This window comes from Motacilla alba, chromosome 4 (assembly GCF_015832195.1).
Source record: "Motacilla alba alba isolate MOTALB_02 chromosome 4, Motacilla_alba_V1.0_pri, whole genome shotgun sequence".
In the NCBI taxonomy this organism is placed as follows: domain Eukaryota; kingdom Metazoa; phylum Chordata; class Aves; order Passeriformes; family Motacillidae; genus Motacilla; species Motacilla alba.
Genome location: NC_052019.1, coordinates 5,606,187 through 5,632,319, shown reverse-complemented (window position 1 = coordinate 5,632,319; position 26,133 = coordinate 5,606,187). Strand labels below are relative to the sequence as shown.

The 26,133-nt window shown below is 46.6% G+C and overlaps 2 protein-coding genes across 5 annotated transcripts in view; one reads left to right on the top strand and one right to left on the bottom strand.

The window, feature by feature from the left end:
• KDM3A (lysine demethylase 3A) overlaps window positions 1–7,278 on the top strand; it is a 30,442-nt gene extending 23,164 nt beyond the window's left edge. For 3 of the 4 annotated variants that reach the window (XM_038134849.1, XM_038134848.1, XM_038134850.1), the window contains exons 19-26: window positions 1,166–1,337; window positions 2,273–2,363; window positions 2,921–3,051; window positions 3,853–3,972; window positions 4,058–4,197; window positions 5,927–6,103; window positions 6,185–6,319; window positions 6,533–7,276. In XM_038134849.1, the coding sequence (XP_037990777.1) occupies window positions 1,166–1,337; window positions 2,273–2,363; window positions 2,921–3,051; window positions 3,853–3,972; window positions 4,058–4,197; window positions 5,927–6,103; window positions 6,185–6,319; window positions 6,533–6,613 (1,047 nt within the window). In that variant the 3' untranslated portion in view covers window positions 6,614–7,276. Of the gene's footprint in view, window positions 1–1,165; window positions 1,338–2,272; window positions 2,364–2,920; window positions 3,052–3,852; window positions 3,973–4,057; window positions 4,198–5,926; window positions 6,104–6,184; window positions 6,320–6,532 lie in introns of all 4 variants that reach the window. The other variant, XM_038134847.1, reaches the window with a different exon arrangement.
• A 1,783-nt stretch (window positions 7,279–9,061) lies between these two features.
• CHMP3 (charged multivesicular body protein 3) lies at window positions 9,062–24,135 on the bottom strand. Its single transcript, XM_038134852.1, has 6 exons — window positions 23,984–24,135; window positions 19,243–19,303; window positions 15,624–15,803; window positions 12,378–12,499; window positions 10,558–10,672; window positions 9,062–9,589 (listed from the first exon to the last, which is right to left on the bottom strand). The coding sequence occupies exons 1-6, from the start codon at window positions 24,026–24,028 to the stop codon at window positions 9,453–9,455; spliced, it is 660 nt and encodes a 219-aa protein (XP_037990780.1). The 5' UTR covers window positions 24,029–24,135; the 3' UTR covers window positions 9,062–9,452.
• Between the last annotated feature and the right edge of the window lie 1,998 nt (window positions 24,136–26,133).

Genomic DNA, 26,133 nt, shown 5'->3' with positions numbered 1-26,133 from the left:
TTTCAGAAGGCTGATTTATTATATTGTGATATAATATATATTAAAAATCTATACTAAAAGAATAGAAGAAATGATACAGACAGAAGGCTAGCAAGGAATAGAATGGAATGAATAACAAAAACCTGTGACTCTGAGTTGACATAGCTGAACCATAGTTGGTCATTAAGTAGAAACAATTCATGTGAGGCCAATCAAAGATGCACCTGTTGGCAAACAACCTCTGTGGGGTCTTGTGCCCCAGACTGGGGTGACCCCGAAAGATGGAAAAGTCTTTGCTCCAACCCGTGCTTTCAAAGAGACTCAGTAGTCCTCTGTTGTCTGTTCTCAAGGTTGTTTGTTGTTGGTTATCTAAAAGATTCTTCTCCTGAACTGCTGTGGCCCGTTCAGCAGGTCAGACAAAGGCACACTGCCCTCCCAGGGGGCTGGTGCCATCTTTTATATCACACATTACGTGTTACATGTTTATACTTTTTCCCCAATGCCTATCATCTATATTGAATGGTGACTTTCTACTCTAAACCAATCTGTGAGTGCCAGCATCACCAAAGACATGGAGGTTAGGAAGGAGAAAGAAGGAGGACAGGGCACACCCAAATCCCTCCATCTTAGATCTCCTGACCCCCATGTACAAAATCCAAACCCCTGCGTACAAGGCTTAAAACCCCCCTGTACAGCACTCAAAAATCCTTCCTTGCACTTTGTGATTATCTCTACTATTCTATCTAAACTTGTGTGTGTGGCTTGTAATTCTTCCTACAGAGTTGGTAATTTGCTCCACGGGCTAAGATCAAAACCCCACGTGTGTCTTTGGCTGCATGCCAGGGTCTCAGAGCCCCCTGCCAGCAGCTCTGGCCATCCAGGGCACCCAGAGGGATGTCCTGGGTTCCCACAAACCTCCAGACCACATTCCACAGCCATCAGATAGTTATTGTTTACATTTCCTTTCTGAGGCTTCTCAGCTGAATAAGAGAAAAATCCTAGCAAAGGATTTTCATAAAAATATCATGGTGACCCATGGTAAGGCAGAATTCTGGTAGGGCATACTGAGCATTTAGTTTGCAAAATGCCTGCATTCAAATGCTCAGTGTATTTTATGTATTACCCTGTTGGAGATAGAATTTTTGATGTTTAATAATTCTTCAGAATATGTTCTTTTGCTTTCTAGCCTGTGATGGTGTCAGGAGTGCATCACAAGTTAAATGCAGACCTCTGGAGACCGGAGTCCTTTAGGAAGGAATTTGGCCAACAGGAAGTGGATCTGGTTAACTGCAGGACCAATGAAATCATCACTGGAGCTACTGTAGGGGATTTCTGGGATGGTTTTGAAGATATTTCAAGTAAGCACTGTGAATCTTTGTTCCAGTAGGTAAAACACTCAGCAGCAATAATTCTGTCCTGGCACAGATTTGTGGTCCATAAACGGTGTACAAGATGTTGAAGGATTTCTCCTCACCTTGGGCAGTTTGGTGAGGATGCACTGCAGACATTTATGCTCAAAGGATTGTGAACTGGATAAAAACTTATTCCCATGAAGTACTCTCCTGCAGGAGTATGTGTGGCTGCCTTTTGTCTTTTGGGGAAACATTCTAAGGAGATTTAAAATCTTCTTAGCAAGTGGGTATCTGCCAGCTTTTTTTTTTCCAGTTGAATGAAACAGAAGAGCACATGTAGGGGTGGTGCTCGCAGGTTAAATGGGTGCTGCTGTTTTAACTTGAAGGTACTACTTTGTTCTGAGGAACTGAAGTTACTTTATATAAAAATAGATTCAGGGGAGGTGAGCTTGAGGTTTTCCAGGAGAATTAACAGTTGCCATTGCATCTGGGTTTCTACTTTGTGTCTGTTACACATCCTTATCTAAGGATCTGCTTTACTGTTTAAATCAGTTGTAAGCTTAGGGAGTTTCGTACTTAGGGCAAGAAGAGTGGGAGGTGGAGGACTCACACCTTTCTTTTCTGTTACTTATCTTTGAAGAGGTTTGGCTTCATCAGCTGCTTTTGGCCTCAAACCAGTTCCTGAGCTAAATTGTAGGAAGTGCTTGGGCAGGAGAGCAGTGAGGGCTGCTTGTCTGTCTGACATCTCCTGTTGTAACACGTTTGTCATGGGAGTGATACCCTACTGTGGTGTCAGAGGAAATTGTATGTCTTTGGTTCTACATGAAAAGTAGTGGAATGAACATGATTTTAGACTGGGATAAGGATTTCTTTATCTTAATTCTTCATATTCTGAGTTGTCCAACTGTTAAAAACTAAGACTTGTTAATATTTCAAATTAGGTCGCCTGAGAACAGAAGAGGGAGAGCCAATGGTACTGAAGCTTAAGGACTGGCCTCCAGGAGAAGACTTCAGAGACATGATGCCCTCTAGGTATGAATTTCCAGAGGAAATGTTCATTGTTTCTGTGGCACACCCCCAAAACAATGGACTGTAGCAATATTCTTGTGTTTTGATACCTGCCTCAGCTTTGAGCAGCAGTTGGTGACACATGAACAGTTCTGTTTCTCTGAGATGCCTGACATAAATGAAAATCCCGCACAAGTTTAATGGTAAATTGTTATGTGGTTCATTGTGTTTGTTGCTAAGTAAAGTGAGCACCTAAAACTGCTCCTAAAAACCTGGATCACTTTGGAATCTGAAGTTCAGTTGAAGCTTATTTTTTTGCCAAACATTTTAAAATATTTGGACTTATCTCAACAAATATAAAATAGCTTGAGTACACAATGAAATAGCATTACTCCAGAGCAGTTAAATTTATTTTCTGTATTTTTGTGTCTTGCTTCTTTGGTTCCTTTTCATGGTGTCCAGCAAACCCCCTGAGGGAAAGAGTACACTTCCTCAGCTGGAGAGAGCTTTTGTTGCAGTCTGTTTCGGTTTGGTTTTGGTTTTATCACTACCTAATGTTAAATTCTGCTGCATTACCTTAGGTTTGATGATTTGATGAAAAATATCCCATTGCCAGAATATACCAGGAGAGGTGGCAAACTCAACCTTGCCTCTCGACTTCCCAACTATTTTGTGCGACCAGATTTGGGCCCCAAGATGTACAATGCCTATGGTAAGGAATTTTTCACTCTAAAGGTCACATTGACCACATGTTCCTATTGAAGTTTATTGTAGATTATGTGAATCCTTGCTGTTGTAGACAAACTGATTAATCCCATGGATCAGAAAACCTGACTTTGGCTCATCTCTAGGTATCAGTGATGTCCAGAGCATGATATGATTCATTTTATTGGACATCTTTTTTTCCAGGTGGTTTCAAGCCAATAGTAGTTATTCCCAGGCTTCCAATCAACTTGCTCCACAGCCTCTTTCCTGTAGCTGGCAACATGCATTTGTTGTTTTGCTGCTTCTGGCTGTATTGCTTTTGTTGTTCTCCTTTTTGGACTGTATCATTTAGCTTTTAATCTCTCCTTGAGCAGTTTTTTTCCATGTCTGGTTCATCTGCTGTCACTCAAAAGACATTTAAAATGGAGCAGCATCATGGCCAGTAGAGAGATGGTGGATAGTAAATCCTGTATCAGCTGCTGTTTAGAGTGAAAAAGAGACTGTTTCTCAAAATGCTTTATCCTAAACTGCTGTGGAAACCCTTTTCTAGCAGGACTTAAACATGGCTTTCATATATCATACAGGCTAGACAGATTGATCTGTATCAGCCTGTCAGCAGATCACTTGGGAAACCACAAGATGGAGCAAGGTCCTGGATAGAAAGCACATTGCTGTTCTGGAGGCATTTGTTGGTAGAAGTAAAAGCACTATAATCTTCTCAGAAAGTGCTTCTGACAGTGGTGTAACATTTCTTTGTCTTACTAATGGATCTGCTACTCCTTTTTCCCCCCTTTGACTCCTCCCCCAGGCTTAATAACACCGGAGGACAGAAAATATGGCACAACAAACCTCCACTTGGATGTGTCTGACGCAGCCAACGTCATGGTTTACGTGGGCATCCCCAAAGGCCAGGCTGATCAAGAAGAAGGTAAAATTTCAGTGGTGTCTGAGGGGATATTTCTGTGGCCAGAGGGAAGATCCTGTAGTGTAACTGCTGGTGTTGCTTTCCACAGAAGTGCTCAAGACCATCCAGGATGGTGACTCTGATGAGCTGACAATTAAGCGTTTCACTGAAAGCCGAGAAAAGCCCGGAGCTCTGTGGCACATTTATGCTGCCAAAGATACAGAGAAAATCCGGGAGTTCCTTAAGAAGGTGAGCTGGTAATCTTAAAAACTGATCTTCTGGCTGTGGAGGCTTGCAAGTCCCTGTCTTGGAGCTTTTCTCCTCCTTCATATCCCAGTTACTGTGGAAACAAATAACTGGAGTTGTACCCAAGACAGAACTTCTCCTATGCCATGAGTCTTGTAGGACCTGAAAAGGGGGGGAATTGAAGCTTGCAGTTACCTTGTATGCAGATATTCCTTCTGCCCACTCCTCTCATAGATCAGTAATGTGACATAGTGAAAGGAAATAGCTGGTTTAGATTTAAGGAAAAGCAGTTTAATTTGATCCTTTTTCAAAGAGTGTGAGATGTTTTTGAGAAGTGTCAGAGCAGTACATGATACATAACACTCTTCCTTGTCCTCTCTCTTACTACCTTTTTTTTTCCTCCCTGTCTTGATGAGGTCTGAATTAAGGGTGGTATTTTGTGTCCCGTTTTCATAGGAGTTAAGGGTTTAGTAGAGATGTGCTTCCACATCCAGAAGGGCTTGTTTCAGTGTTCAGCTTCACCTCAGATACTCCAGAGTTCTTGGTGGTCTTAATGGTGAAACTTCTTTGGTGCTCTAAAAGCAGAAAGAGCCAATATGCTGATGTTTAAAAGGATAAATGGGATGATCTGAACAACTGTTGGCCTGCTCAGACTTATGGCTTTCTTGGTGGAAGCTGGGAGAGGCTGCAACAGACTGATTTCATATTAACAAAGAACAAATCTTATGGTTGGTAAAACATGATAGTGGGTTTGATAAGCATTAGCACTTGGAGTCTTGACATCTGTGTCTCACACCTCAGCCCTTTGTATCACATTTGCTGGGGCTTTCAGCAGCTCTTAGTGGAGTAGAATCAAGCTGTTTATCCCCTCCCAAATGAGTTTTTGGTGTTCTGGGTGTAAATGGCTGCTGCAGCAAGTTGGATTTATACAGCAACTTCTTGCAGAAGTTCTCTCCCCACAGCCCTCAAATTTCTGTCCTGAAGTGTTTGTTGTCTCCCAGTCTCATGTCTCCTGAAAATCTGGTTTGCATCCTCTGGGGCAGTGAGCACAGACTGATTGTGGCCTCAAGGCAGGCACCTGCTGACTTCCACACTTGGTAGTGTCTTCCAGTCACAGGATCTCAGAATGGTTGGGGTTGGAAGGGAGCTTTAAGAACATCTCATTCCAACGCCTTGCAGTGGGCAGGGACACCTTCCCCTGGACCAGGATGCTCAGAGCCCTGTCCAACCTGGCCTGGAACACTTCCAAGGATGGGGCAGGGACAGCTTCTCTGGGCACCCTGTGCCAGGGCCACACTGCCCTCACCAGAAAGAATTACTTCTGATCTAAACCTACTGTCCTTCAGGTTAAAGCCATTGTCCCTGTCCTGTCACTTCACGCCCTTCTCCACGGTCCCTCTCCAGTGTGAGTAGTGTCAGAACACTGGTTCCATGTAGGACAGTGGTTCCCACTGTGAACACAGGCAGCTTCACGTGCCACTGTCAGCTGGGATTACTTGTGTTTTCCATATCCACGTTTGCAATGTGACTTTTGAAGCCAGTGGGACCTGAGCAATGCTAAAACCTTGACAAGGGTCTGAGTAAAGATCCAAACTTCCCTTGTGTAACTCTCCTACCTGAGCACATGGTGCAAGTCCCTCTGGCGCACGTTTGTGTGGAATACCAGAGGTACAACTTGACTGTCCAGTCAGACTGGTGTGTTACAATGCCTCTTGTCTTGTGACTTTCCCAGGTTGCAGAAGAGCAAGGCCAAGAAAACCCTGTGGATCACGATCCCATTCATGACCAGAGTTGGTACCTGGACCGGTCGCTGAGGAAACGCCTTCATCAGGAGTACGGAGTTCAAGGCTGGGCTATTGTACAGTTTCTAGGAGATGTAGTTTTCATCCCAGCAGGAGCTCCACACCAGGCAAGCACCAGGGACATGGAATGGCCTGACTGCTTGGGCAGCCCTTTGAGCGTGTGCCTAATGCTTGTTTGTTCTCTCTAGGTTCATAATTTGTACAGTTGTATTAAAGTTGCAGAAGACTTTGTATCCCCAGAGCATGTCAAACACTGCTTCTGGCTCACTCAGGAATTCAGATATCTGTCACATACGCATACGAACCATGAAGATAAACTGCAGGTAACTTCCCAGTGCTCAGTGCTCTTGACCCTTTACCAAAAACCCACTAAAACACAACAGATGTTTTCCCAAGTTTGTGATTTGCATAAAGGTCGGGCAGGTGAGCGTGTCCAAACTGGCCTGCGCAGGGTGAGGGGAAGTAAGTGGGAAAGCTGGAAAACTCTCTGTGCTGTTTGCTTGTAAAACCAAGCACCTTTTCCTTTGCTCCTGCAGGTGAAGAATGTCATATACCACGCTGTTAAAGATGCAGTTGGGATACTGAGAGCTAACGAATCCAGCCTTAGCAGACCGTGACGTAGAGCGCCTTAACCACACACTATGAAACAGAAGCGTTGGCAGCTGTTTTACCTTCTCAGTCAGGACCTCTGTGGACTTTGAGATTATATGAATGTTACCTCATCTTCCTTTCAGCAGTACCAGAGGATCGTGGTACTATGTTCTGTGTATTCTTCCAATGTTTACAAACCTGATATGTATATGTAGTAATATGTATGGACTGTGGCATACTGTGAATGCTCAGTTGCAATAGAACTTTATACGGAGTTGCTCTCCAAACTGTACAAAATACCTCCTCTAGAACTGTTGGGAACTGTTCCAAATTACTCTGTTTGAAAAATATTATTCAAGGCATTGTAAAGCTTCAATTTTTAAAATTTATTTTGGGGTGGGAGGAAGTATGGAATCACTCAGTTTAATAACCAATTTACATAAAAAGTTAAGAATGCAGTTCTGGAATTCACATTAACATAGAACTAGCATTTAAATTAGCTTTAAGCTATTGTATAGTAACATAGAGATGGGAGTTAACCATCTTTAGGTAAATGTATTTAAATTTCTAAATGTTAAGAGAAACTTTTAATCAAATGTCTTCTGTTCAAAACTGCTCTTTAATTTGAACTGATGTTTGATTCTCTTGTTTTTAACACTGAATGGTTACATAAAAATTCTTCTATTTCAGATACTGTTCCTTGCCTTGTCTTCTTCAGTTGACTGTTTAAAATGTAATTAATTTGATGCAGTACTTTGAAATGCAAAAAACCCCCTGTGTATCCTAAGTGGTTCATACTGTTTATTGAAGAATTTGAAGGCTTAGGTTATGGAATTCAGCAGCAGACCTGTTTATAGTTATTTTTGGTTAACCCAAGCATGGCTTAGCTGACACTACTGCTGCCAGTGCTGTGCTCTGTGTCACATGAGCTTTGCAGCTTCAGTCTGAAATGGTACACACAGAACTCAGGGTTGTTTGGAGAAACACTGAAAGCATCCCAAAACTTAAAACAGGAAGAGAGGCTATGAATGGAAAAGTGAATCTCTCATTCATCTCTCTGAGACAAAATTAACCTTTCAGTTCCTTCCCAGCACTGCAAGTTGCAGGATTGCCTCCAAGTTCACTTTTCTGAGCTCATGCAACAGATTGAACTCTGAAAATTCTCCCTGTAGTACGTGACCTGCTGTTTGTGATCAGCAGCAGCTGTTCAGTCTGGCTTGGGTGGCAGGGCTCTTCTTCAGAGAAATTTCCTCTGATTGCTGCCTCAGGAGTGGGGACAAGCTGCAGTGCTGTGCAGGGAGCAGGAGCCTCTTGGAAGAGTGGATTTACAGAAGGTTTGCCTGCACACCAGCCCTTCAGTGTATTCACTGAGGGCTTTCCTCCACCTTCCCTTGCTGACACAAGCTTGACAGTAAATAACTTGTTCTAGTCACTTCAGGTGCCCTGATTTGGCATTTTGTGCTTGAACTTGTCAAGTATGCTTAAAAACAACGCTTACCTGCACTGCACTATCAAGCTGAAGGAGATGACAGTAAGCAGGTTAATTGCTTTCCTTAGAACCAGCTGGAGTATTTGTGGGCAGCTGGAGTCCAGGTACCTCCCAGGGAGCTGAGTCACACTGCTCTTACCCGCCCTGCGTCTGTGCACATAGATCTGAAAAGACTCATTGTTCAAACTGCATTTTGAGCTCTTACCACTGTGCTGTTGTTCAGTCTTGTTTTATTGCAGCTCTCACCCACTTTGTTTCTGATGTGTCCTTTCTGGATTTTTTAAGACCACAAGAAACAAGCTGTTCCTCTTGCCTGTTTTTGTTGCATTTGGGGTGGAGATGAACGCTTGAATTGCAGAGCCCTGAAGCATGGGGGTACTCTGCCTCCCCCGGCACAAAGGTGAACAGTGCTTGGCCCTCCCCACGCTTTTATGGCTGAAATTGGGAGGTGTTGGACTCCATCCAGCTCTCTGTGTGCCTTGTGTGGTTTTCTACCTTTGCTATTAGGGTACAATTATTTAGAGACTTGGCTTCCTTAAAATGAAGAGCTCTGGCCTTTGCTGGGGAGGTGCTGCGGCAGTGACAGGTTTGGGGCAGAGATTTTTGGTTTCCAAACAGCCTTTTGTGAGCCATGACATCCGTTTTGCCTGAAGCTTTTCCTTGGGAGGAGACTCTCCTGTGCCCCTGGAATGTGCTACTGGAGCAGCAGCGAGGCCTTGGCACGGCCTTGGGAAGCTTTGCCAACAGCGTGATGAGTCAGGGCTCCCCTGCCACTGCTGCCACCTGACCTGTCCCCACTGTGCCACAGCCTTGGCTAAGCCAGGCCCTCCCGTGACCATACAGAGCTGGAATCGACTGAAAACTTCCCTTTAACGATGCAGTGAAGGCCCTAAAGGTGTCACAAAACTAAAAGGGAAGTGTTAAGAGGTGGGTATTGTTTGTGAAAGAGGCCAAAATGATGCAAACTAAACTGCTGCCACGGCAGTGACTGTTAGAAGCAGCTTTAATAAAATTTGTCTTGATTCAGGAAAACACAGATCTGACAGTGCTGTAGGTTTTTGGTAGCAGATTAAACCAAAGTGCCTGTTAGAGAGAAATGCTGCTTGAAGATGAGAATATATTTCAGGACTTTATGTCTAAAAATACATAACATTACACCACCCTTGCCATGTCACCACAGGAACCATGGGCTGAACAGAAAACTGGAAGAGACTGCACTCCCCAAGAAGTATATTACAGTAGTGTCTTGGAGGAAAAATTCCTCAGGAAGAAAAAAAAAAATATATATATATTACATAAGTGAGAATACATTAAGTTTTGCATTTTGAAGGTAGGACAAAATAAAGTCAAGCCAACTGTACAGATCCATGCTGGCCCTAGCTCCTCAGGGTGGCCAACCGTGACTGCATGGCCTCGATGTCCTCCTCCTCATCCACAGCAGCAGCTGCTGCTCCCATGGGCTCAGGCTCTGGCAGAGCATCTGTGACTTTACTGGGTGCTTTACCCAAGGCCCCTGCAACAACAAACACGCTCGTTAGTGAGTGTCAACTCTTCATTTAATAATTACTGGCTTTTGGGGACAACTAAAATAACCCAACCAGTCATTTCCCATGGAGGTCACACCCCTGAGCCGGGACAGGGCCAGCCCAGGGGTGATGGCTGCCCTGCAGCACTGACCTGCCCCTCTGAGCCTTCTGGGAGGAGGCTCCCAGCTCCCCACAAGCCTTGCTGCTGGTCTGGGAGCTCCCCCTGCCTGCTCGGGAGGAGGGGAGCTGCTCCAGCCAGGAAAACAGGATGGAAAAAGCAAATTAGGATGTGAGAAAGAACAGGGCAATGTGCCAGGCACTGAGCACACGGTGCCAGCAGGGTGGGCCCTGCGCTTCCAGCGTGGTACAGCTGAACGCAGCCCCGCTGCTTGTTTTTGTCACACCACATCACAAGCAATCCAGGTGGCAGGAACATTCTAAGCATTCTCCAAGTCAAATAACTGAACCAGTAAATCATTACTTCACGAGCTGGAAGGCAGAAGTTGTGCTTTTGGTTTTAAGAGGGTTTTTGTGTTTGTTTGGGTTTTTTGCCTCCCAAACAAGACACAGCATGTTACTGCCAGGGCTCACAACAGAGCCTGTGACTCAAGGCAGTGCAACAGAGTTTATTTCTTGGTTTCATTAGTAACAATACCTAGCCAATCATCTAAGTTTCACCTTGCTAAGAGGATTCACTGCACAGCCAAACACAGATCTGTTAGAGTCTCAGTTACATAACTGCACAGACAGCAGCTGATGGATATTAGTTCTGCCCTGCTGAGCCCCACTGGCCTTCTCAGGCAGTATTCCCTGAGAAACCAGCTCGTCAGAGCTCTCTGCCCATCACCAGAGGAAGAGATGCCACTGGGAGAGCACAGAGTAGATGAAGATTCCAGTTGCTGCATCTTACAGAACAGAGCAGGGACCTGGCTCTCAGCAGCACCCACAAACTCACCAGCTGTAATTTCAAAAAGGATTTTGTCAATTTCTGCCTCAGCTTCCTCCTCCATCTCCTCCTGATCCTCCAGGCCTTCAAAGGTGTCCTCCAGCATTTCCTCTATAATTCCAGCCTAGCAGAAAAAAAACAACAAGGCAGCTTGTGATGCCCTTGGAAACAGCAGAGTAAGAAAACTCATTTCTGCTTGGGAGATGAGGTTATGCCTACCCAGGCATGTAACAGGAGCACACATCTCTACAACTGCACAGGAAAAGCAGGAAGAAAACTGAGGATTAAAGGCACCTGTTCTCACTTGGAAAACCTCAAGATATTTAAACTAAAAGAGGAGAGATTTAAATTAGATATTAGGAAGAAATTCTTCCCTGTGAGCTGGAACAGGCTCCCCAGAGAAGCTGTGGATGCCCAATGCCTGGAAGTGCTCCCAGCCAGGTTAGATGGGGCTCTGAGCAACCTGGTCCAGTGGCAGATATCCCTGTCCATGGCAGGGGGGCTGGAATTACATGATCTTCTAAGATCCCTTCCAACCCAAACCATTCTATGATTCTGTGGTCATTTATTGCTGTTGCATGTCTAAACCAAGAACCCAGCCTGCTCCAGCATGTGAAATAGAAGTGTAAATTTCAGTCATGCAGCATGAATTGTGTAGCACACTGTAAAACTGCTCTTTGGCACAGCTTGGTTTTTTTAATCTGCATTTGAAAACATTCCTTTGCAGGCCCTGCAACCCAGATATGGCCAAACCATGCTGGTGCACAATGATAAAATTATTTAGAAATAAACTTACTTGAACTAAACAGTCTAGAGTGCTAAGAAGGGAAAAAGCAAAATAACTTTGGTAGGTGAAAATATAAGTCATAACAGAGACTTAGTATGCTTTCAAATCAGAGCACTTCCATCACATGGAGACATGTGATAGATGCTTTAAACCAGTGACAGTGAGTTATATCTGAATTAGCCAGGAGTTTTGTGGTTCTTTAAAATTTTTGTAATGAATGTAATTAGTTAAGGAATATTCGGTTGTGTTATTTTGGCTGGTATTGGTTTAAATCTGTATTGGCTAAGTGTCAGTAGGAAACCCTGAGAAATTACCTCCCTGCACCTGCAGCAAAGGAACTCTGTGGACCCATACCCCTTAGAGAATCTATAGCTGAAGAACAAAATTCAATAAATAATTGTTTAATGGTTATCATATAACTAGAGATTAATTAGATGTCATAGAACAATAGTATCTTGAGAGAGTTAAGGAGTCAAAGGCCTATACATCCCAGAAAGCTTGATTAAAACATTGCAGGTGTAGTAAGGGAGCCACTTCACAGGCCTGTACTCCCCAGAAGATTGAATCAATAGTAGTTGTCTGAGTAGGACAGCAAATTTAATAAAGCACTGTTATCTGGATAAAACTCAGGTTATCCATTAAACAAAGACAGATGAGATGTTCTGGTATAATTAAAAGAAACACAACACCTCTACCATGATGCAATAAATTGGGCAGATTTTTAGGAGGGTCTATTAAAAATAGACACTGTTATAGTGTATATAAATGCCTGAAAATTGTTGTTTCATTGAACATGCCTATGGTGAATAAATTCCCCATATGTTGCCAATTTTGACTCAAAATTGTTATTAGGAATGTTGGTCTGACAGCTTTTTGCTGTTAGATCTAAAACTCTTTGTATCACCAGCATCAGACTGGCCATGGAGTCAGAGTGTCCTGAGCTCACACCAGCCCTGTGACAAAGGGGCCACCCAAGTGACTGCACAGCTCAGTGACAGCCACACTGTGTTCACCCAAGTCTGATTTATGTGCCAGACCTTACCTTCATCATCTCTTTGGACAAGTCCCTCATCGTTGCTTGGATTTCTGGGATTTTTACTAGATTTTGCATAGCTTTCATGACTTCTGTGCTCTTCTGCAATGAACCTGCTACTCTGAGGACAGCTGTGAAGGAGAGGCACAGAACAGTTTGAACAACTGCTGAAAGCAGAGAAATTATATCCTCCCTATACTGAAATCTGTTTACATTGAGGCAATTCAATTTAAAAAATAAACAGGCATTGAATTTCTTCACTCTTGACTAAATTCCTGGAAAAGCCCAACTTATACCCACATTGGAAAAGTCACAATGTCCTGTACAAGGAGGAGCCCAGGTGGTCTGCTGTCGGGTCTCACCCCCGGATTGGGGTGACCCTGAAAAATGGAAAAGTCCCTCTTCCAACCCGTGCCTTCAAAGAAAGACTCAGTAGTCCTCTCTTGTCCGGTCTCAAGGTTGTTTATTGTTGGTTATCTAAAAGATTCTTTTCCTGAGCTGCTGTGGCCCGTTCAGCAGCTCAGACAAAGGCACACTGCCCTCCCAGGGGCTGGTGCCATCTTTTATATCACACATTATGTGTTACATGTTTATACCTTTTCCCCAATGCCTATCATCTATATTGAACAGTGACTTTCTACTCTAAACCAATCTGTGAGTGCCAACATCACCAAAGACATGGAGGCTAGGAAGGAGAAAGAAGGAGGACAGGGCACACCCAAATCCCTCCATCTTAGACCTCCTTACCCCCATGTACAAAACTTGGACCCCTGTGTACAAGGCTTAAAACCCCCCTGTACAGCACTCAAAAATCCTTCCTTGCACTTCGTGACTACTTCTACTACAATACCTAAACTTTTGTGACTTCTTGTTCTTCCTGCAAAGTTGGTAAATTGTTCCATGGGTCAGATTCAAAGCCACAGGGGTTTCTGGCTGCATGCCAGGGTCTCAGATGCTTCTGACCTGGGTCTGGAACATCCAGGAATGTCTGCGGGACATTCTGAGTTCCGACAGTCTGCAGAGAGATTTCAACCCACCTGCACCCAGTCCACTAAAGACTGGGAGAGAGTTGCTCCTGCCCAGCCCCTCAGCCCAGAGGGGTGCTGGGGTCTCAGCAGCAGAGCTGCAGTGAGTGCTGAACCAGGGATCTCCTGCCTGACACCAGGTACTGGAGACCAACCCTGGCAGGTCTGCTGCAACAGCCCCACAGCAAAGAGTAAGCTACAACATTAATACTCAAGCAGACAAGCCAAAAATAAGCTTGTTGAAACTGAATTCAACAATACTCTTTCCAGAGGCTATTCTAACTTATAAGCTCTCCTCATATGTATTGATATACCAAGATCAAAAAGCTGCAATTAAGGGTACTTTGAAGATGTTTGAATTCTGCCATCTAGCTTTGCAGCTTCCTGGACATGGAGAACTTACCTGTTTGTATATAAAAATGGTCACTCCTTAACGAAGCAAAATGGAGGTACAGCACATATTATTTTTCATTTTAATAATTTCTTTTAAGAGCCCTACACTTGTAACAAACTAACAGAAACCTTGCCTTGAGCAGTCATTTCTCAAACAAACCCCAGACTGAATTCTAGACTCCTCCATATTTCCTAAGGGTATCAGAACATTCCCAGGAAGATGAAGATGAAGGCAGTGCTAATAAGGAGGAGGCTGTTTTGAGGTTTTTTTTCCTTTTAATGGACACCTTAAGGTGCAAGGATGGTCCTACTTTCCTTCCCTGAGTGAGATGCATAGGGAGCCACATTTGAACCATCATAAAATTACACTTCAGGTTCGCAGTGTGACTTCCTGTTTCATCACTTATCCAATGTTAAAATCTACTTGGATGATGCTGGAGTGGGGGAAATGCTTTGACATTTCAGCAGCTTGTTGACCTCCACTGAGTCTTCTCCTTTCTTTAAAGCTTTCTGCTCTGCTTCTTACAGGCTGGACTGTTTCCAGCTATGGAAAACTCTGCAGGAAGTGTATTACAACAGATTTCTGATGTGGATAAGGAACGAGGGAAATATGCTGGTTCTGCAGGAACACAAAGGTCCAAGGAAGGTGTACAGAACATGGGTGTTAAGCCAAGGGGCAAAAGGATTCATCCACTAAGAAATCAAGCACTGCTCCCCCATCCCCATGCAGGTGTTGGTAAATGCCCCCAGACTCTTGCTAGGGAAGCAACCACCTACAAGATGAACAGAATTCTACTCCTGTGACAGGTCCTGTCAAAATCAGTGACACGGGCTCCACCAGGACACAGGGGTATTAGGAATGCATTCAAACTCTTTAGAAATGCACACTAAGAATGTGCTCCAAACTGCTGTGAGTTCAGCTTCAGAGCATGTGATTCTCACACCACCGGAACCCTCAGGCTCTGAGGAGAGGTGTTACATCATCTGCTGAGCAGCTTGTCACAGGAAACAGGGAACCAGCAAGGATGCAGGGAACAATGAGGGGCAGGAACCCCAAGAAACCAAAACTGGGAGCTCCCTGACTTCTTCAGAACCCAGGGTGGGACACCCATCCAGGCAGGGCACTGGAGAAACAGCCTCAGAACACCCTGCAGACCAAGGGGGGTTATTGCCTACAGGGATGCAGGACTCCTTACAGGGATTAGGGGAAAAGAGCATGTTTGGACACAGGGAAAACTTACAATGGGTATTTTAAGGAGATTACAGGAACATAACTGAATCTCAGGGGAATGACCAAAGGCAGTTTGGGGAAGGATTGAAGTGGATCAGGGAACACACAAACCTCAGGGGCCTGCAGGACCCAGGTCCCAGCAGTTCAGGCATAGAAGGAGATGTGGGGCAGGCACCAGATATCTGGCCAGCTTGGACAGAACATCTGAGAGCAGCTCCTGGAACAACTGATCTATTGTGTACACATGTGCTCTACTAGTGCACCTCAGTCCTCATGAGCTGAAGAGGAAGAGCAGGATGGAGCTGGTCAGAGTGTGTGAAAGCTGTGTGTGTTTATGGGGTGGTGGCAAAGGCTCTGCTCTGACAGAGTGGGTGCATGTGCCTGCTGGGATTAGGGGGTAGAACTTCAGCAGCCTCACAGCTCTGGTCCTGCTATGGGAGCATCTCCCCAGGCCCCTGAAGCCCACTGGAATCATCTGCTTTTCACAGGAGCATGGCTGCTCCCACATTCCAGCTCTGCCTGCATTTGATTTTGGTTCTGGACAAAGAAACCTCAGACCTCACTACTACTGTCAGAGCAGTGCTTGGGCCCAGAACTTGCTCTTACCAAGCTGGTTCTTCATCCCCATGAGAACAGAGTTCATGTGAGCTTTGGATGCATAGAGTTTGCTTACAGCCCTCCGAGAGCGGACCAGCTCCTTTGCCAAGATCACGCACACATCTCTCTGATTCTTTTTGGCAGCATCCTTTATTGATCTCTTCACCTTCTCCTCTTCCCTCTGGATATCTGGAGCACAGAAAAACACAGCAAACAGTGACCAACTCCTACGGATATAGAAGAGAAATCAGTCATTTGTTGAGGTGTGTTTCCAATGCAAAGAATTGTTTCTGCTTGATTTCAGATTCCCTCTGTTACTCGGACCTTGTTCTAGGCTGATTTACATGTCAGCTGATTAATTCAGCTAAATCTTAATAGGAAAATTCTCATTATTGAACATCCAGCTCTGTAATTTCCTTTGCAGTCAAGAGTACCCTAAAAGACTGTCTGAGAATATTAGTCCATGATGCCGAGCTAAGAGCTTACAAAGCAAAAAAAGGTCCTGAAAGAACAAAGCACTCTGAGAAGATGACTTGACTCACAACTTCAAAATAACTTCCTGACTATTAAACTGGCCTGATACAAATATCTATACACAAAATATACATCTAACTTGAAACATCCTGTTCAAACTCTCCTGGCATCCAGCTTTGTTCAACAGCTTTTTTAAGAGTGTGCTTAAGTGGGAATACTGAACTAAGCATGAGCAAAGAGTTGGTTGGACTATTAAACACTAAAAAGGCCTTCTTAAATACCATTGGTTTCTCCAGCAAATCTGATGTGACTGTTGACAGTTCTGCCCTGCCAGGTAACACTGGCTGTGAACAGCAGGAGCCAGGTACTCCAAAAAGCCCAGAATAAAAAATGCAAGAGTAAAAAGGGAGAATAGCAACCTCCTTTCTTTTCCAGACTCAGCAATAAATTAGCCACTGATGAAATGTGGATCTCAGAGTCCACAAGAAAAATTATCCTAAAGTAAATAAAGAATTCAGATAGTAAGGGTTCCTCACCTTCCTGCAAAGAGTTGATTGAAATGACCACAAGAACAATTTTTTCAAAGAGAGCCTCTGTTCCAATTTAGCTTTGAGTCTTCTTGATTTATGCCAGACAAAGTTACACACTGGAAGAATCAGAAGCCACCCTTTTATAAAAACAAAGGCATCAACACACACCTTCTGGCACAGGCTAACTTGGAGACTTCCACACAGCTTCTCAGGTGGGAGTTAATGAACCCTGTACTCAAGACCAGTAATTCTCTCAGTAATTCACTGAGGTGATTACCTTAAAGGACTGGCAGAAAGCTGTAGGATTATAATCAGAAAAACACACCTTTGCTGCTTTCCCACTACTATTTTCAGAAACACCACAAACTTGAAGACATTTGTATGTCAGACATGGGAGCCAAGTCCCAGCATATCAGAGCAGGTAAGAAAGAGCTGAAGAGCTCCAGCAGGAAACAGAAAGCACCTGAGGAACCCAGCAGCACTGAGGAATTACAACATTCACTGTCAGGCTGGAAACAACCACAAGCATTGTGTTACTGCACCCAGGCCAGTGCAGGGCAGCCGGCACCCGGGGGAATGCTCTCACTGGCATCAGCTGCTGAGTATGAGATCAGTGGCACAAGCGTGCAGGAACAGTCAACTCCAGCTCTGAAGGTCAGTGCCAGCTACACTCCTCAAGGGAGCCAAAGTCACCTCTCCACTGCCTCCGCAGCACTGTCAAGCACAAGAGGCACAAAGCAGCCCAAAGCATCCATGAGAGGGACTCACAAGCTCAGCAAAACACAAAGTTACTCTATTACTGCAACTCTATCAACTCAAAAAATTCAATTCAGAAGGAACAAGGATACCTTTCATTTCTCCAAACCTTCCAAGCCCTGAAAAACAACCTACCCCACAGAGAAATCACTACAGCAGCAAGAGTCCAACAACAGATGGTTTCAAAGAGTGTGCTGCTATTTTAGTGACTCTGCTGACTGGGCAAGCCAAGCGCTCAAGTGATCCAAGCCCACTCAGTTCATCCCAGGTGGATCTAGTGTTGCCTTGCTCAAACACATCCAGCACAGCCTTGCCCAAGGAAACTTAGATAGGTTCCAGCTTAGCATCCTTCCCTAAAGATTGCAGTGATTTCCTGTGGAAGGCCCAGGTGAAACAAGAGAGCGTGGCAGAATCCTACCACAGTGGGTAACTTCTGAGGAAACCTTCAGTGGCACTTGGCTGCCATCCTTCAGGAGCAGCCTGCTAGCCTGGGAAGTGTCCAGCAGAATCGTGTACTTCCATAGGTGACCCTTGGTAAAATGTGAAATCCTGGCACCAAGATATGATGTACTTTATTTTAAGGGCAATTATCAGTGGAGCAGATGGTTGGTGGTTAGAGCTGAACTGTATTTCTCTGAATGTAGGACTCTGAAACACAGACAGGTTTAGAGCTGCTAAAATAATTAGATTTGCATCTACATCAAAATATCACACTGCCATGTAACCTAATATCTGTGTAGGCCATTAAAGGCATTATAGCACGTAAAAAGTTAAGAGAAACTCAAAATTTCAAGAAACATCAGTAGTGAACACGTGGGTACTTTGCTTCTGTGGAAGATGCAGCCTCTGAAACATATTTTGCTAGTAAGATCAGAGCTGCAGCTCCTCTGAGCCTGATACAGCCACACAAAGTGCCCTGGAGAAAGTAAAAGAATTCACACCCCTGTACAACAGTTTTCCTGGGAAAGACACAAACTCTGCTCCTCATACTGTAGACAGGGACAAAGACACACTTTGTACTGCACAAGCAGCCTTCTCAAACCAGCTGCTACAAGTCTGCAAGAGGGAGAAGACACAAATCCTGCCAGGTCACTCCAGAGGCACATGGCTGGGGAAGGATGGGCAATGCAGGATGTGCTCCTCAGGGTGTCACTCCAAACAGGTTCCTGCCAGGAACCAGATGCTGACACAAAATATCCTTCACCAGCACCTGCCAGGGACAAATCCCAGGGACAGAGCAGAAGACAAAGAAGGGGAAAACAAAACCTAGGCCCAAACCTATTTTCAGGTTCAGGGAAGGCAGGTAGAACAAATTCTGAACTAACAGCAGTGCAGTGTTAAGCAACTCCTCTGCTTTTCAAGACACACTCAGCAGCTCATTATTTAACAGCAAGACACCCACTCACTGAGAAAATACTTTTTTTACCTTTCTCTCTTCTGTTTGTAATTTTTCCAAGCTGACAGCAAGCTAGTTTTGCTTGGCATGTGCACCTTCACACTGGTGCATGCCATGGAACTGTCTACATGTGGATTTATATACCACACTTATACCACTCATTACATCAACATGGCTGAAATTCTGGATAATAGGTCTAATACATGTTATCCAAAGGGATTTAAGAGCATCAGGTCTTACTGGGAGCATGAAATATTCATGTTCTTTTGAAAATTTTACTAGGATAACTTCACAGCGACATCATTTTGTAACATAGACTAAGTCTGCCCCAGGATCACATTTATCTTCCTTTACTCCAGATGTGATAGACTACCCCAAGCTATTAAATTTCACAGCCCGCCTCAATTAAAGCAAAAAAACCTTGAAGACACACAAGGAGAGTAAAAACAAAAAATGAGACACAAGTACAAACCTCTGATCTGTCTATCAATCACTCTCATCTCTTTCCTTATCTTCAAGGACCATTCATTGACCTTAAAAAGAGAAAGCGAGAGTTACTTGAAATTCCAACTTCAAAACTATGCTTTCATACTTTCATGTAACTTAAACGTTCAGTATCAAAAGCAGCACTTCAAAATGCATGAGCTGCAAGTTATGAGTGATGCTAAAATATTTCATTATTCAAATAATAAAACCCCCAAACATTGCAGAGATACCATCAATTACTGCACTGCTCCTAATGTTCAGACAGGAGTTAAGGAGGACCTTTACAGATCCTTTCCAACCCAAACTCTGAAGTGACTCCATGATGTGGTTTGTGAGTCAGATGCTCACTGCCTGGCTAACTTCCCCCATCACAGCCCTGTCACTGTGCAGAGGGAACTTGCCACAGGGGGTTTCAGCAGAAGGGACAGACTTTGGCACAGGATGACAGCCCCAAGAGTGCTACTGCCCATTTCAGTCAGGAGGATCTCCAGGAGGTCTCCAAGCCAACCCCTAGTCAAAGCAGGATCAAGTTCAGAGCTCAGACATGTTGTTCAGGTCTCATCCACTGAGTTTTGATACTGTTTGAGGGCAGAGATTTCACAGCCACTCTGAGCAAATGCACTTAAATTTCTCCTGTGTGGTGAAGACTTTTCCACACGGAATCCTGGAATGGTTTGGGTTGGAAGGGACCTTGAAGACCATCTATTTCCAGTGCCCTGCTGTTGGCAGGGCCACCTTCCACTAAACCAGATTGCTTAGAGCTCCATCCAGCCTGGCCTTTCAGGTTCAATTCAAAACTCTCCTCTGGCCAGCTGTGGCTGTAGCCCCCCTCCTGTCACTGCACACACCTCAAAAATACCTGTCTGTGTCTTGCCTACAGCCCCACCAGAGGCAGTGAGGGGCTTTAGACCCCTGCTCCTTCACCTTCCCCAAGCCAAAATGAGCCCAGTTCCCACAGCCACTCCTCCTGCATCACAGGCTCCAGCCCTCCTCCATCCTGATGGCCTCTGCCACACTTCCCCAGCTTGCTGAGATCCTTCCTGAGCTGGGTGCCCACACTGGGACACTTCTGCAGGTGTGGCCTCTTTACTGCTGAGCAGCACAGTGACTGAACGCTCAGCGCTGTGACTACAGCTCCCCAACACAGCCCTGCTTGCCTTCACTGCTGCAAAGGTGCGCTGGGAACTCGTCTATTATCCATGGGAAACCAGATCCTGTCCTGCAGAGCTGGTGCCCAGCCAGCTCCAGGCTGCACATGCCTGTGTGCAGGGATGGTTGGCCCAGTCTGGCATTGCTCAACATTGTGAGGTTCCTGCTGGGTTCCTCCCACTTGCTCAGGTCTCTCTGCCCTCCAGCCTCACTTCCCAAGCCTTTGGCGGTGTTCAAACACAGCTGCTCCTTTAGCAGCTCCCTCCTGGCACTTGCCAAGATCTCCCTGTTCCAGATCCTCTGGCTCACCCAGGAGGTGGGGAGCTCCACCTGCCCCGACCATCCCTCTAGGGAAGCAGAGTGAAGAGAACTTGTGCAATGAAAACTCGTAAAGCAAGTTCTCTTTGGTGCACAAGCCCAGAAGAAAAACAGATTTAGATTTTCACTGGTCTCAAAAGACTTTCTCTTGGTCATGGTGAACAGGACTATGTTTGACTGCAGACAAAAGCCACCATTTGAGGTGTCCAAGCACAAAATCAGCTTAAAAACCCTCACATACAACTCAAAGCCCTGCAGAGGGGCAGAAGTTTGTAACAGGTTTCAGAAAGCTCCTGTATCTTTAGTTAAACCCTGGATTTACAAGCAAAAAACCCCCAAACCCAGAACTGACTGCAGCATCCCCCCAAACCCAGAACTGACTGCAGCCTCCTCTCTTGTTCTTCAGAGCAGAGGAGATAATGTCCTGGAGAGTCATTCCTCTCCCTGTCAGAAAGCCAAGAAGGTCCCTTTTTTGAGTATGGACTACATGAGAGGAAAAAAGCAGGGGGAAGAGACTGAGAGAAACATGACAGAGCTCTGGCTGGCCACCTGTCCTGTCTCAAATGTAACACCTGCCAGAGATCTGCTCCACAACTTGTATTCCAGAACAAGCCAACACACAACAAGTCTTCATGTACAAGCACAATCAGCACTGTCACGTGAACCACAGCAGGATTTGCAGCTTCTGTCTCTGGGGTGCACAGCCCAGCACAAAGACACCATTGAATCAAGACCGGCTGTGTGTTGTCATCAAAACCTGCTTACTCTGACAGCAGAAAACTCTTTCACAGCTCATCCCTAGCACTGCCAGGGGTCTGACAGGATTGTCCTAAAGGCACAGCTGGGTGCTTATGCCTTCCCTGGTGCTCCAAACTCACCTCCTGTTTGTGTAAGAGGAGGAGGAAATCCCACTGACTCTTATCCAGGCCAGTCCATGCTCCCAGCTACATGAGACAGCAATTTCTTGAGCTGTAAAGAAGCCACACCTCCCATCTCACACAGCACACAGGGACATGGATACAGACCATGGCACAAAGCAGCAATGCTGGGAACAGGAGCCCGTGGTCCAGCTGAGCAGAGAGAATTTCCCTGAGCACAACTCCATGCTCATGAAGCAATTCTGTTCCACTCCTGATCTAAACAAAAACATCACTCGCACAGCACTGCATCATGGCAGAGTCAGCCAGCCAAGCACTCGAGCTGAAAAGAGCCAGCTCACACTGCACTGGAGGAAACCCCACTTTTTAAGTACAAACGATCCAGACATGGCATTAGAAGTACAACAAATCCCCAGCTTTAGACGGGCTGAAATGTATCACCAGCTCTTCACAAGGGCTGAAGGTATTTGCCTCGTATTGATCATAAATAAATTACCTCACATAGACAGGAAGGCAAATCATTGCCATCACAAAAATCTCAGCCCCTCCCCATCACCATGCACCTCCTGCAGTGCTTGGATGGCTCCCTCTGGCCCTGCTCAGGGACTGCATCCTGAGCACAGCTGCTGGCAGACACCAGCTAAGCTGTGCTGTTTCCCCATCAGCTAGGATGCAGAAGCAGCTACTGCTTTTTCCTTCTAAAGCTGCAGGTAGGTACAGGAGGAAAGGAATTTTTAACTCCTAACGGGTGTCTCAGTATCAGTGTTAGGCCTGTGAAGTCACCATGCCAGCCAGTCACCATGCCCCAGGGAGGGCTCATGACAGCAAGAGAACTCTTGTCACCTCTTGGACACCTGTCCCATACTGCCCGTGCAGGGTTTTCTGCAAAGAATCACAGAATCACCGGCTTAGGAAGGGATCTCTGGAGATCAGCCAGTCCAAACCCCCTGCCAAGGCAGGGTCACCCAGAGCAGGTGACCCAGGAACGTGTCCAGGTGTGTTTGGAATGGCTCCAGAGAGGGAGACTCCACAACCTTCCAGGGCAGCTGTCCCAGGGCTCTGCCACCCTCAGCATAAAGAAGCTTTTCCTCATGCAAAGGTGGAAGTTATTGTGGTTTAGTTTGTGGCCACTGCTCCTTGTCCTGTTGCTGTGCACCAAAAGAAGGTTCAAGGTGGCTGGCACCATCCTCCAAGAGCTCCAAGATGCCCCACAGACTCTGTGCTACTGGAAAACAGGGCAAGCTCATCAGTTAGGGAAGGCAAAAGAGCAAGAGTGGCCCTCAGGCAGGAGGTAAGAACTCCTGAGTGCAGCACGACCACACGTGGGGGTTCCACAGTTGTCAGATGTGCCCCCCACCCCTGAGAGCAGCAGCCCCCAGCCCCAGCTCTCCCTGTGAGTACCACACTCAAGGACTCAGCAGGCTGACCCAGCCCACACAGTGCTCTGACACAGGCACAGGAGGAAGGGGAAGGACACTCCCAAAGGCACATTCCTCATCTGATTCTCTCACCCCACAAGCAACAACCACAACTGCTTCCCTGGTACTGAGCTGCCAGCAAGCACCAGGGAACATCTGTGACACTGCAGCTTGTCTAAGCCTTCAGCTTGTGTGCCTGTCCTTCTTCTCCCTGCTGCTTTTCCAGTACCTCTAATGCATTTGATCTTCCTCTCAGCCAACAGCAGTTTTTTTAACACATTTGTCGCTACCTGTGAAAGGCAACAGAGAATCCCACCAGTTCACTGCACTGTGGCAGCAGAAAGCTGTTCATGGAAACACAGTTTGTCCACAGACTCATCTTCCTCCTACAAGCCCCAACATTTCAGTTTCCTACATGAAATAGATAATTTCCTACATAATTTCAAGGTTGTGTCTGCAAGAGGAGCTAGAATCAGAGAATCATAGAATGTCAGGGGGTTGGAAGGAGCCTTACAGACCATATAGCTCCAACCACCTCTGCCCCGGGCAGGGACACCTTCCACTAGACCAGGTTCCTCAAGGCCTTATCCAGCTTGGCTTCGAACATTTCCAGGGATGGGGCAGCCCCAGCTTCCAGGATAACCTGTTCCAGTGTCTCACCACGCTCACAGGGAAAAATTTCTTCTTAGTATTCAACCCAAATGTCCCCTCTGTCAACTTGTACCCATTCCCCCTCGTCCCGCCACTCCCCTTCCTCACAAAGAGCCCCTCTCGGGCTCCCTGCAGGCCCCTCCAGACACCGAAGGTTCTGTGAGGCGTCCACAGGCCCGCTCTGGGACCGGGTGTAGCCTGCGCCAGGGCCAGGCCGAGCCCGGCCCCTTCCGACGCCATAGCAACGCCACACGGCCCTGCCGCCACTCCCCCCTCAGACTCCCGGGCCCGCTCGGCGGCTCGGGCCCCTCACCAGCTCCTTGGGCGGCTTCTCGGGGGTCTTCCCGAAGAGCCCCATGGCGGCCGCCCCGCCCGGCGCTTCCGGCTTCCCGCAGCCGGGCCGGCCGGAGCGCGCACTGCGCCTGCGCCGCCGGCTGCGCGCACCCCGCCCTCAACGTGCGGGGGCGGGGCCAGAACGGGTTCGCCCCGCCCCTCGCGGCTCCCCGCCAGTCACGTGGCGCTGCGCACGGCCCCGCCCCCTCGGAGGGGCGGGGAGGCGCTGAGGGGCGCTGAGGGAGCCGCGGCCCCGCACGCTGGGCGTGTTCGTAACTCATTCAAGGGTCAGCCCGGTTGGGAAAGACTCCTGAGATTATTGATTCCGACCATGACCGAACACCGCTATGGCACTGGGTGCCACGTCCAGTTATTGCTTAAACACCTCCAGGGACAGGGACTCCACCAGCGCCTTGGGCAGCCCATTCCAATGTCCAATCACCCCGTGAAGAAAATCCTCCTAAGGCGCAACCTAAACTCCACCGGTCCAGCTTAAGACTGCGCCCTCTGGTCCTGTCGCTGGTTTCCTGGGATCAGAGCCTGATCCCCACCCGGCTGCCCCTCCTGTGAGGGAGCTCCAGAGAGCAATAAGGAGCCCCTGAGCTGAGCCCCCCAGCTCCCTCAGCTGCTCATCCCTGTGCTGCAGAGCCGTCCCCAGCTCCGCTCCCCTCTCTGGAACACCAGCATCTCGGTAGCTTCTTGGTGCAAGGGCTGACTCCCACTCCGGCCTTCCCCCGGCGCGGCCCGCGGGACACGCCAGGCAGGGCTCACACAGTGGCCACCCCATGGCCCCAGCTGCCGCGGCTCTTTCGGAGAAATCCTGCTGGCCAAGCCTGGCTCATCCTCACCCTCCTCTCCACAGGGTCACCTGGCTGAAATGAAGGGACAGCTTGGAGCCGCTCTGCTGGAGCTCCAGCGAGTCAGTCCATCTCTTCACGCCCCGGTGCACAACCCGAGACTGAGAGCGTCAGAAATAAATCAGTGATGCACAGAGTGCAAAAGCTTAGGAAGAAAAAGGTGCTATTAACTTAATCTAACTCTTTAATACATTTGATTATGTTTATCCTCATTATTTAATTACCAGAGACAGACTTTTTAATGAGTTACAAAAATGTACAGTTTCACCTTGGTCATCTTTCCCTCCAAAATCTACTGCAGAAAAAAGATCTAAACAAGCTTTGGAAAAGAGAGCTCTCCTTTTGGACTGAGCACCAGCAGTGGGAAGGCCAGTGCTAATAAAACAATAATTGATGAAATCGAGAGTGACAAAGAGCTTTAGAGATTATTTAAATCCATCCCTTGTAATAGCAGCACAAAACATCCATTGCCTTTATTAAACCTAACAAACAAGTGAATACCCTCACCTCAGTGGTTTGACATTTGCTGTTTACAATTGCTCTCCAGCTTCCAGGCACGAGACATCAGAGAATAAAACAACGCTTTGGGAATGTTTAGCATCTCAGTTAAGACACTTCACAAGCATTAGCACAACCCAGCCCTGCGAGGCAAAACATGTGAGCAGTGAAACCGCTGACCTTGTTACAGGCACAGTCTTTGCTCCTTTGCTCCCTTCTCCGGATGTTCAGCTGTCAACACGTCAGGGAAGGGCTGTCTGAGATCCTGCACGGGCTAGAAAACAATGTTACTTGGATGCTTCTGCTGCTACTGACACAGCATTTCATAAAATAAACACATCCAACTGCTTTTTCTGTCCTGCTGGGACTCTCAATACACTAGGCCAGCTGCTCAAGATTCTGTAACAGATGCGTTGCCGGGAACTGCATCACAACAATTTATATAACCCGGACACGAGGGGACTAAACCTTCCTCCACAGCTACCTACTGGTCATAATTACCTGCTCCTGTGGATGTGCCCTCAGTGGCTCTCCTGCTAATTAAACAGCAGTTTGGGTCATCCATCAAAAGAACAGGATGAGTAGAGCAACTGAGGCCATTAAAAGAAGCCTTCAGCTGAAACAGGTGTGCACAAAGGTTTGCAAACAAGGCTGAGCCAGTGCACGGGAGCAGAGCTGCTGGGGCTGTGTGTGAGGATGAGGAGGTCAGCCTTCAGCAGCAGAGCTGCACTCCAGGAGCGCTCAGTGCTCCAAGGACACAGCATTGCTCCAGCTT